General features: G+C 37.3%; 1 protein-coding gene across 3 annotated transcripts in view; it reads left to right on the top strand.

Moving 5' to 3' along the window:
* The window catches only part of dpyda (dihydropyrimidine dehydrogenase a), a 174,958-nt gene that overhangs the window by 69,529 nt on the left and 92,430 nt on the right, over positions 1 to 12,999 (top strand). For all 3 annotated transcript variants that reach the window (XR_014604526.1, XM_084103109.1, XM_084103110.1), the window contains exons 12-13: positions 2,207 to 2,391; positions 6,685 to 6,900. Coding sequence is in view for 2 of the 3 variants with exons in the window: in XM_084103109.1 (XP_083959235.1) it covers positions 2,207 to 2,391; positions 6,685 to 6,900 (401 nt within the window). In the remaining variant the exon portion in view is untranslated. The remainder of the gene's footprint in view (positions 1 to 2,206; positions 2,392 to 6,684; positions 6,901 to 12,999) is intronic.

The following is a 12,999-nucleotide window of genomic DNA, read 5'->3' on the forward strand; positions in this document are numbered from 1 at the left end:
ATAGATAGATAGATAATGAAATGACATGAAATATTGAAATAAAATGAAATAATGAAATACAATAAAATGATGAAATGAAATACTGAAATAAAATGAAATTCATAAAATGAAATTCATAAAATGAAATTCATAAAATGAAATTCATAAAATGAAAATAAAATAAATAAAAAGAAATAATGAAATAAACTAAAATAATGAAATGAAATAATGAAATTAATAAAATAAAAATGATAAAAAATAAAATGAAATAATGAAATTAATTAATTAAAATGATAAAATAAAATGAAATAATAAAACAAAACAACATTAATTTAAATTTTGATATGAGCAATTCTTCAAAAAATTATATTTGTGTGTTCCACAGTATACAGGTCTGGAACTGCATGAGAGTGAGTAAAGGATGACAGAATTTAAATTTTTCTGTGAACTATGCTTTTATATTCTATTTAACCCAGAGCATTCCTTGATTTGATTAACAAGAATTAAAAATGGTTTAACTAACTTACTACTAACTAACTGTGCACAAACTAAATGTGTGCCATTGCAGCAGAGACCAATAGGAAGTCATTCTGATGGAATGAGCTACTATCCTATAGTGTGCTTGTCCGCAATCCCCGTCCTCTCCTTTATCCAGTGTGGATTCCTCTGCTTAATGGACCTTTGCAATTTGCATCTGTCAGTGAGGAGAATGCCCATGGGTAGAGTGTGTGGAGGAGAGAGAGAGAGCGAGAGAGAGTTGCTGCTTTACTTAAGAATGATCTCTGAGGGCTATGAGAGGCCTGACACACTCTACTAGCTCTCCAGAGCGGACAGGAGAGAAAGAAAAACAACTCACTGTTAGCGTGTGTGTTGAAATAGGATACATGAAGCTGTTGAAGAGGTCTAGGCAATTGCAGAGAACTCTAGACATTAGAGGGAGATAAAGGGGGAAAATAATAGAGAAGAAGATTAAGAAAAAGTGTTGACGATCAGGATACCAGGCACAGTGTCAAGTGAAGGAGCCAATCTCTCTTCCTCACTGTCTTTGAACTGACCTGCCAGCCTACTTTGTTCTTAACATCACTTCCTGTCAGCCGGTCTCTTTAATCGCCCGCAAGAAAATCGAAATCTTAGTTATGAGGAGGAAGAGGAAAACTCAATTTGTTGTTACTTAGAAGTATTGGTTTGGCTCTGGTGTTTGGAGTTTATACACCATTTCGAATTTTTAATGTTTGGGAAATCTGATTGTTGGTGTGTATTCTTGTTGCTGTCTGTTATTAAAAGGGACATATCATGGAAAACAGGAAATAAAAGATTTCGATATACTGTGTAAACAGACACGGTCACAACGCAGGGCATCAAGACTGTTTATTAAAAATAATATTTAAATATTCTGGTCCATCAGGAATCATCATGGATGTGACTAATATAATATAATATAATATAATATAATATAATATAATATTCCACCGTAAATTAGAGATTTACAATCCTTTTATTTGTATGTTGGCAGTAGACTTGTTGACTGTTACAATTTAAAATTCATAAAATTGTTGTGTTGTGTATTATGATGTTATATATTATTGTAACACTTTGCAATCATTTATAATTAATTTCTACATATAGATTTTTACCATTTCAGGTATGTATAAAGTCACATTAATTAATAAAATTCTCCCATAGATGATAACATTCATTTGTGATTATTTAGTAACATTGTCCGATATACAGCTGACTTTTTGACACCATAAGGAGAGAGAGGAGTTTCATTTGTCCTTAGTAATCCTCATAATGTGCAATAAATCTTGGGCCTCCTGTCCTTAGATCTGTATTTGGAATTTTTTCATTGATAAATGTAGGACGCAGTCCATGCCGAGCAGCCGTGCCTTTAGAAGATGGACGGTGTGTGTTCAAGAGAGAGGAGGGGTGGTCATTTCAGAATGTAGATCAGTTTGACAGAGTATCTTCCTGCTAACGTTACTAACAGTGAATGAAATGCTCCAGGAGATGTTACATTAAGCTCGCAAAAAGAAAAAGAAACGCCACTGGGGAGGGGGGAACTCTCGCCATTTGTCTTGTCAGTGACTTCATATTATTTTCTTGCCATTTCCAGTCTATCAGGTTTTTCTTTTTCCGCAGGTCTTTTTCCATGTTGCCTCTTTTCTCTCATGAATTTACCCTTTCCTTTATCAGTTTTCTCCCTCTCTCACTCTCTCTCTCTCTGCAGTGATCGAGGCCATGGCTCCCATCAGGTTAAACAGATGGGGGCTTCCTGAGGTGGACCCAGAGAGCATGCAGACTAGTGAGCCGTGGGTGTTCGCTGGGGGCGATGTGGCCGGTCTGGCCAATACCACAGTAGAAGCAGTCAATGATGGGAAACAGGCCTCCTGGCACATGCACACATACTTACAGGTACTTTTCAGGAATTAAGTTAAAGGAATAATGCACCCAAAAATGAAAATTGTCACCTATGTGATGTACAAAATCCATGACTTTATTTCTGTGGTGATGTTTTGCACAATACCTGACCTGCTCTTTTGCATATAGTGAAAAACCCTGAAAAATAAACCATAAAAGCATTGGGACCTTCATATGACTCGTACACTATAAACCAAGTCTTCAGAAGCCATATGTTTTTGCATGTCGAAAATATGAAAATATTCCTTTACGCTGTAGCTCTCGAATCTCATTTGCACTTGTGTTCAGATGTGCTGTAATTGGTCACGAGATGCACATAAACCAATGACGTTTGACATTATTCATGTACAATCTGCTGTGAAGCATCTTGAGCCACAATGTTTAAGTGCAAATAAGATTGAAAAGCTTTTTAGGGGCCTGTTTTCTGCAACAAAAAAAAAACTGTTTTAGGTCTTTGGGTAGATGACTTCAATAGGCAAATATGAGATGTACTGTATGTGACATGGTTCCTTTCTGTTCTTTTTGGAGCCTGATAACTGAAAAGAGCCATGCTTTTGTGTTCCACAATTTTATTTATTTTTATATATCACACGTTTTTGGAACTCCATGAGGATAAGTAAAAGATAACTATGTATTTTTAAGCAAAATAACCCTTTAAGATGAGGTTATCCAAGATACACAAATAATAATAATGCCATTTATAATAATTTGCTGTCCCTGCTGTGAGATGTCATGTCAGCTGCCCAAATGACAATATTTTGAGATCTGGCACCGTAAACACACACCCAAGTTCATTTCCTCGACACATTCACATTTGAAAACACTTGCTTTTGTGCTGATGAGACCGAAACAGATGTTGCCCTGATTATGTCCCGTGTTAAGATCACAAAACCCAATGGAAAAGGAGGATTTGGAGTGCTGATTAATTATGTAGATGAGAGCTTTACATGCGCTCTACAAAGAGTGAGCTGTGACACCGCTGGATACAAAAGCCTCTCAATATGAGTATGTTTATGAGTAATCAGAGCACAATAAGGAATAAATTAGCATTATAGCGGGCGGTAGGACAATGGTCTTCCTGTGGCTTCAGAGCCGCTCGCCGGGGCCACACAGCGAGAACGCTGTTCCGCACAGGATTATTCCGTAAATCTCACCTCAGAGGCACTGGCAATGCGCACTTGTTCGGCTTAATTAGTTTGCTACTAGCAAAGTAACTGTGGAGAGTGAAGGAGGGAGGTCAGGGAGGGAGAGAGAGCACTTCGGATTGTCCCGTTAGCTGAGCCAGATCAGCCTGGGCTCCTGAGAGGGGCTTATAGGAGCCCCCTGCCTGTCAAACACACACACACACACACACACACACACACACACACACACACACATGCAGACTGAGACCCTGCAGAGACAGCAGTAGCTGTTCATGCTGCTAAACCCATCAAAACCATGCACCAATAAAACCATCAGAATCCAGGCAGAAATTAAAGAGCCATGACATGTATAATGTAATTATGGAGATACATGTGACAAAACACTGACTGTTTGCATGACTATATGACAGTTTACTCATGGGCAGATACAAAAGGAGGCTGCGCATCAGTGAGTGTTTTGCTTTTTTTCCATTGCAGATTACTTTAAATTGACCTTGTTTACATTACACACATTCCTTGTCATATTGTACATAGTCTCAGACTCAGACTTCAGGCACAAAAATTGGGAAACACTTTGGGAGTTTCAAAGTCGTCATCTGATTGGTCGAATTCTGAGAAGTACGTGTCTTATTAGACTTATTAGAGACTTTAAAAATAATAATAATAATTAAAGTTGATGAAAAATAACCAAAACAAACATTTATAACATAGGCTACACTAATAAGCACTTGTTTTCAGACTATGGACAACTTTTTGACTTTGGTAAAACATATTTAATTTGACCAGAATCTTGAAGCCATTGGAAATCTGACCTCTACCATATTAGCACTAAATTCTAAGTAAATGGTCTGTCTAATGTCTCGTTGAGTGCTCTTAGACGCAAGGGGTGATACTCCTGAAGGTATTTTACCTCAATATGGGGGAATCTCACGGATAAGTGCAGCTCTTCTCCAGCAGTGGTGGGTCAGTGAGGGGTTAATAGTCTGTCCATGTCTGTGGCCAGAGCAAAGCAGAGATAACTGTTTATTTGCTGATGAAATTACCATGTGTAGTGTTCGAGGGAAGGCAACAGATTGCGTTGTTGTTTTTTACGGTAATGGACCGCAGCTGAGGGAACGAATAGAGTCATTTGCAGAAAGATTGCAAGATTAATATAAGAACAGCTCTCAGATCAGTTTAAAACAAGTCCCACCTGAGAGCTCTGAGGTGTGTTCATGTACTTGTCCCTGGGCATTTAATATCACTCATGTTTTTATATACGTTTCACGTGTTTCTCAATAAAATAAACTCGATTTGTGTTTCCTGAAGGAAATAAAAGTCCTTGCAAATAGAAAAATGATATTGTTAGCTGAGTTTTTAGCCTTTGTTTCAGTTATCTTGCTGTTGCTGACTGTCAATGGTCAAATACATGCAAGGAATACATGACCAATCACAATAGAGTGCAACAGTGACCGCCCGCTTTTTTCAGAGACCTTGGTTGCGGAAGTATTTTTACTATTCATTTTTTTCCGAGAGTTATAAGCCATGTACCAAGCTACATCACAACATTACAAACTTTAATTAAAAAAAAAATTCTGGAATTCTGCTTTTGAACATGATTATTAACAAAAAAAACAAGTTGAAATAATTTGTGCTGAAGGCTTCAACAAAAGCATATACCATCGATTAACAACCTCTGAGCTTACAGTAGGTCTGACTTTAAAGGTTTATAAGTTATCCTTAAAAACCAATTGCTGTATCGAGAAAATAAATGTAAATTTTTATTTCCGGAACCTGTTGCCTTTTATTCACTATGCAAATAGATTTGAGAAAGAACCCATCTTAAGTCAGGACCATTATGATATCTTCTTATTCAACTTAAATGTATTACATAAAATTTACAAGCACCTTATCTTACCTAAGAATGAAATATGAATTTATTCCATATGTTGAAATGACAAAAAAAAAAAAAAGATATAAATGTATTAAAAAAAATGATTCACATGAATCATGCACTACAGTATATTCAGCTTCTTCTGAAGACATACAGCAGCTTTGTGTGACCAACAGATTGAAATATATGTTGTAATTCCCTGAAAATCACCCTAGTTTTTATTGGTTCATGAGTCATCTTTAAAGTCAAAACTGTTCAGGGAATCATTTGATTCAATTCACATAACTGCTGTGAATGATTCATTAATGAATCAGACCGATCAGTTCATAAGTTGAACTCACTGATTCAATGATCCAGTCACTGTGGTGAACAGACCACTGAAGGGTATAGCAAAGTACATTTTAGTCTGTTTATCTATCACACAAACCTATCATATTTAGAAGTCATATCGATTACTTTTATGATCATTTTATGATCATTTTAAGCTTGATAGTTTTGGTCCAGTTTCTTTATTGCATGTAAAAGGCAACTAACAGTCTTCAGACCTTTTCTTTACGTGTTCCTCAGAAAAAAGATTCTTTGTTTTGGAACGACATGACGGTGAGTGAATGTGACAGAATTGTTGAAGTGCAAATCATTCCTCAAATGATGATTTTGTTCTTAAATCTTAGATGCTAATTACGTTAAGTGCTTCTGAAAAAAAGAAAAATCAATAGCATATCATCTGCCAAAGATCTATCTGGTGTACAAAGTGTTTGACAACTCCAGCACAGCCGTCAGGGCCCGAGTGAGTTCAGGAACGTCCCTCGGCAGTGTTTGTCTCGGGGAGAGAGAGGAAGATAGCGAGAGAAACATCCCGTGACGAGGACTCTCTGTGGAGGATGTGGGCTGTCATGTTCCTGCTCTCATTTTCTCTTCACTTGACACCCCCTCGTTCATTATGCGGCTGTGACATCACCACAAGGGCAATCATACGTGTTTGATAAACGTGAGGCTCATTAGAGAGAGAGCTGATGTATGACTGCTGTTTGCTGCTTTTGTGCCACGATGTGAAGAGATAAACAATGCTGCGCACAAACACACTCAGCAAACTCACACGATCATTGTAGCCTTAAATGCACACGTGTGGCAGACCGCAACACCAGAGTAACCTTCAGAAACTTTCATTCAGAACGACCGTGAGCTTTCCACTGGGAATTTAGAGCGGCCATTTTTTTCTCCTCATAAAGTAGGAAAATATGAAAAATATAAAATTGTTTGTCGTTACAGTCCATCTTCGGGCAGGCGGTCAGCGGTTCGCCCCAGCTGCCCCTCTTCTACTCGCCCATAGACGCGGTGGACATCAGCGTGAAGATGTGCGGAATCACGTTCCCCAACCCGTTCGGGCTGGCCAGCGCTCCACCCACCACCAGCGCCACCATGATCCGCAGGGCCTTCCAGCAGGGTTGGGGTTTCGCCCTCACCAAAACGTTTTCATTGGACAAGGTACTTAGCAAGAACTGCACACATAATGCTAATCAAACTATGGTTTTTCGTTATATATTTATAGAGCCGCAGAATTACATCTTATTGCTTATTGCTTTTTCATACATCGGGGTTTTCTAACTCTTAAAGCAACACTAAGGAACATTTTTTACCTTAAAATAATGTTTCCAAAATCGTATCAGTGGTTCATCAAGTCGTAACAGGGTGAACGGCACTTCTGGATTCGCTTTGCAGCCCTATATCTGCTATAACCACACTATGCAAGTTTGCCAAACTGGGTCGCGTTTTTGTAGTTCGAATGAGACATAAGAAAACTACAAATTTGACTTGCTTTACGTCAAGCGTTACAATAGTCATTATTTCGTTTTCCTTCGTTTCTGATGTCGCAATACATCATACTTTCATGAAATCATGCAACATACTCTACCTTGTCAGTGGACATCGTTCATTCCAAAGCCGGTGCTAGATAAACAGCGAGTGTGCGTGTGACATTAGGCTGCGGGCGGCGAAATTATTTACAACAATTCCGCTTCCAACCTGTAGGGCGACCGAAGAGGAAAAGTTCCTTAGTGTTGCTTTAACACCAAGGACCCCCAAGATATGACAATCCCCATTAGCTGGTATATATGTAACGTTTCTATATGTGTGGAAATTGTCATATTTGTGGGAGAGTAATTCAATTTTATTTTATTTATTTTTTTAAAATATATGTTCATTTTGTCGTGTTTCTGTAGGCTCTATGACGGCTGATGGATTCCAGTTTGAAACAGTATTATTTAATAATATAGTTATATTTATATACTATTAAAGTATTTATATACTAGTATAGCTTTTTTTCTGTTTTCATTTTCATTTTAATTAGTTAATTTGCTTTTTATATATTTCGTTTAAGATTTATTTTAGTTTTAGTCATTTTAGCATCAACTCATTTTAATTTAGTTTGCTGTCAAGTTTTTCATGTAATATTTTTATTTTATTTTATTTTATTTCAGCTTTTAATTCACAAAAACAATTGTTATTAGTTTTAGTAATAACAACACTGGTTTGAAAATATTTGCCTCAGGAAATTTAATTGTGTTCTCATTTAAAATTTAAATTTAAGTACTGACATTGTCTTTGATGTTTCTTCTCAGATTCTTTTGGAGAAGTAAAAATGAACACAAATAATTGATGACAGAATAAGTGCGTTGATCTGTAGCATTAAGGTGAACATGAAACAGCATTCACTATTTTTGTACCCCTTTTTATATTTGTTATAATATTTCCATTTGCAACAGCATATTAAATGAGAAACTAATGTAGGAATGTTTGTCAAGACATTAACAAAGGTAACTTTTAACTTCAGTGATAAACAGAAAATCAGATCATTTGGTCTTGGAAGAAATTGATAAGAATTGTTTGATTTCATATTGCTTTGAATATTCAAAAGCTCATTTTTTTTATTTATTTGCAGGCTGCAATGTCTTGACAAATCTGAGCCCTGATTTGAGATCTCTCCTGAAACTTTAGAGGTGACACGTGATATTACAGACAAATCTTAAAAGCATGATAAAAGCATTTGCACTCCATTTAATCACATTTAGAAACATCATGAGAGATCTCGTTCGTGTTCTTGCTTTCCTTCGTGTTTCATCCGATCTCTCAGGTAACAATTTTAGTATTATTTTTATGAGACTTTCATTAAATTTAATTAAAGAACAGTTAACAGACGAATCTGTTGAGAGAAAGGTGATATGACACTGTGAGACAGATGTTATTCTCACCTCCGTCTTTATTCTGTGCTTAAAGCTATTTAAGTGTGATTATGAATTATGAATGTTGTCACTAAAATGAACTTGAACTCAAACAGTTTTAATTATTCTTACTTTTATTTTTCTATGTTATTATAGACTCAAACTTATAATTGAACAAAAAAATACAGTTGCAATTCATAAACTCGTTTTTATTAACTTTAAATATTCTCTTTTATTAGCAATGTCAGTATTAATCAGGAACATATGTTTGTTCTGTGTTGGCTGCCTTCCACTCATTAGCAGCACTAGGGATATTAAAAGAAAATAAATAAATGCAAAAAAAAAAAAAAAACAAGATTAAAAATAAAAAGCAAGCAGTCTAACCCATGATAGATATCACTATAGTAACGCAGCGAGTTCCATATGCTACTGACAGGAGGCAGAAGCGGGGAAGATCGAGTCAAATTGTTTATTCCGACCCATGGTCCTCGGCACTCGGCTGATTTCAGACAGTGAGGGACAGCATGTGAAGTGTGTAAATGATGTTTCTCCTGCTCTGATGTGTGAGTGAGTGATGTAGCTGTTCCTCTTTTATAGACGCCTGTCACCTGCCTCCATTTCTGCTTTTATAAACTGTGCGCCGGCCCTTCAGAAAAGGTCAGCTTTTTATTTCCAGAGACAAACGGCGGTGGGAGGGAAGAGGTGTCTCGAAACGTTACAATAGAAGCTGGATATTGCGCCGGCGTCGGTTTACCTTGGGAGCTCGGTGCACCATCTGGATATTTTGCTTAAGATCGCATTATCTTCCCGCTCTGAAAACCTTTTTTCTTGCCTGAAAGAGGAAGTGGACGGCTGTTGGTCGCCCGCAAAGTTGTCTGTGCGAACTTCCTTGCTCAAATGGATCTCCCACACCCAAACCCCCGCCGCATTCTCTTCCGAGTCCTGCTTCACTCTTGACATTTGTAGATGCCAGATTGGGCTGTAATATACTGTTGCATCCATCGCCCGCCAGCATATGCCGAAATACCACCTGATATCTCTGTAAACAGAAATCATATTATTCTTTATTGTGTGCTCAGTGGGGAAGATTGTAAGGGGGCTTTTCTTTGGGGACAAAAGATAAAGAAGTTCTTAATGTCAATATGAATGAACAGCCGCTACGCCGCTATCACCCGCCTTAAACACAGGGGATTTCTCTTTTTTTAATATCCTGTGCTTTTTTTTTTCATCGGTGGCCCCCCTATCGCAACATTACTGGCTTATGCTATTGATAGAATTTGAGATGCTCAGAGGATTGTCTACAAATATGAGAATCTTCACGCTTCTGGCTCTCATCGTTTGTGCTCGGCGTCGCTAATTAGCTTGCTAGCGTGCTAGACCGGTGGAGAACTGCCTAACAAAGCTCTGTGACCGTTAATTAGGATTAATGAACTGTATGGCATATGAAAGCGTGTTGTTTTCTTGCTACTCGCTTGAAAAAGAGGGCAAAGGATGTTGTCTTCCTCACGACCAGTTGGGCCTACATCCATTTTTCACAAGCCACTTTTTTTGTTGTTGAATGCATCACACCAATTACAGGACTGTTAGATATGTGATTGATACATTTGGTCTAATTATGGAATGAGAGAAGGATTCGTAGGCTACCTCCAGGGCCGAGGCCGGGTACAAAGGCAACTGAGCCCAATTAGCTTTTTGACTGGTCAAGTCTGGTTAAGTCACACCTGTAATTGGAGCTAACCTGATTAATGGCAAATGTGCCGGTTTTCCGCCAATCAGCACACCAAACAAGGCCTGTAGGTGCCAGTTTTAGCCGTTGGCTTACATACTCGTGCACTAATAGTTGGTCTTCCTTTGTGTCTTTCACGTGAGAAGAATAAGGAATGATTGCTGTTGACCCGCCAGACTTCCGCCCACCACAGAAAGCTCTTAAACTCTTTAACTTTATCTTACGAAACTTTCTCTGCACATCAGTCTATTCTTGAACATGCCTTCTCACCTCAGCGTAGGAGGATTTAGTGGGCAAGTCTAAATGAAGTAAATATGAAGACGTATTAAGAGGGATTCTCAACTTTTTAACCGCAGTTGAAACAAAAGAAATTGCATGGGGAAGCCGACCCATTTGTGTGCGCGCACACACACACACACGCACACATTTACTGTACGTCTCAGATCGAGGTTTTTAATTTAATGAGAAATGTTGGATGAAGCTCCATGGTAACACAGATGAAGTGTGATGTGTCCCATCACTCCACCGCACACACTGTTCGCTTTCTCTCTCAGCAACTACGGAATGGCTTTATAAGTCTCTCTGCTAATTAGCGACCAGGATTTAATCAACTGCAGCATTTTTTATCAAGAACGGAAAGGTTAAAGGTCACGAACCTCACGCGCGCATTCACAATACACACGTCCACACCCTCTTACGGTTTGAGTGTTTAATAGGTAGCGCTGGTAATGTGTAACTCTGTAAATGAGTGTTTCGTGTGCTAAAGGGCTACAGGTCTCAGGGTGGGATAATGAGATATTCCGTTGGTTTTGTTCTGCTTAGACTCAATCTGCTGTGAAAGGGACTTGATTTTTATTTATTTACATGCTATATTTGTTTCTTTTCTGACATGGATCTGCCATGTATGATTGATTGTAAGGAGAAACTGGTTTAGTTGGGTTGGTGTAAAATAAAACAAGTTCTGTATCTGAAAAGTCAACCCAATTTATTGTTGTAATGCCCAGTAAAAAAATCCGGTCACATATATTATATTATATTATATTATATTATATTATATTATATTATATTATATTATATTATATTATATTATATATATATATATATATATATATATATATATATATATATATATATCTATATATATATATTTATTTATTTATTTTTGTGAATAGGATTAATTTGATTTCACATTGACTTTTTAAACTAGAATTTCAATATATTTTGAAACGCCACTATTGAAGATCATTTTTTAATATTTTTTTTGCTTGATTAAACGCAGAAAGGTTCATATAAATTTGTTAAATGAAGAGAAAAGAAACATGTCTATTAATTTTGCTGCACTAGTACTAAGGAGAGCTGTTTCAGTTCCTTTAGAGCGCTCGCTGTAGCTGGAGATTGGCACAACCCAGCATGCACTGTATTCAGGCTCATTTCCATTTCACACCAGCAGGAGAGAATTCTGGGATGGGGTCCCTTGAGAGTATTTGGAAGTGACACAGCCATTTCTGCACTTCCAGCTCTGTGACAGAGTTAAAGCGGAGAGATGGATAGCCTCCCGTAGCTGCATGCTGGCCTGCTGTGAAGAGAGAGAGAGAGAGAGAGAGAGAGAGAGAGAGAGAGAGAGAGAGAGAGAGAGAGAGAGAGAGAGAGAGAGGCTAGCACAACTCTATTGAGGGTACACACACGCACGCTTAACAAACCTAATTAATGTTGCTTGATAAGGATGATACTGAAATATAGTGTGCATGATGGTCATATAATGCAGATATATTTCATCATATAATTTAACGTGGCAAATAAGATGTAGACAAATTTGTTTTGTTTTTTTCTTTCAAATATTTGAAAACAGAACATGTATATACTTACTAGGTAGAATGGCAAATGTCTTTTACTTACTACAATTAATGCAGATAATCTCAAAATGATTAAACATGGGCGGATACTGTACATTGATCTATCACCATATCATCAGGTATGATTTTTCATTTGGCAATTAAATTTCATTTTCAATAATTTTATTTAAATAATGTATAAACATTTAAATTCTCTAACAAAAAAAGAAAAGAAAAATGTCACAGTCACTAAGCAGAATGACAAATGTCTTTTAAATTTTCAGTAATTTATGACAGCACTTCCCCGCTATTGATGGAATTTTCCAGCAAATTCATGGTTTCACTTTTATACGCTAGGAGGCGCTATCGCACATCTTCTGAAAGAGTACAGAATCTCTGGATCAAAACACTGGCAAAGAAGAAGCAGAAATAAGCGATAGAAGCAAGCATAACACAATCATCAATATTAAACAGCATATATATCAAAACTGCCTAACATTGTCGAAAGAAATGTCGACCCAGGAAGAGGTATAGGACTGAAGCTTTGGAGGTGTTGATGGACTAGAATCTCTGTTTTGTGAAAATTATCAAAAATGCTGACGCTGGCTGGCAACTTTTAAAAAATTTTGATATGGGATATGACCCAACTCTCTATCTAGTGACTAAGATGTTATTGACGCTTTTCGTTTAGGCCAGTAAGCAGTCTCCTAGAAACAACCTTGCAACCACAGAGCAACACTTTAAAAACCACTCAGAACACCTTAGCATCCACATAACAACGTTCTGGCATCATTCAGGAAATGTAAAA

The sequence above is a fragment of the Abramis brama genome (genome assembly GCF_963993115.1).
Source record: "Abramis brama genome assembly, chromosome: 24".
In the NCBI taxonomy this organism is placed as follows: domain Eukaryota; kingdom Metazoa; phylum Chordata; class Actinopteri; order Cypriniformes; family Leuciscidae; genus Abramis; species Abramis brama.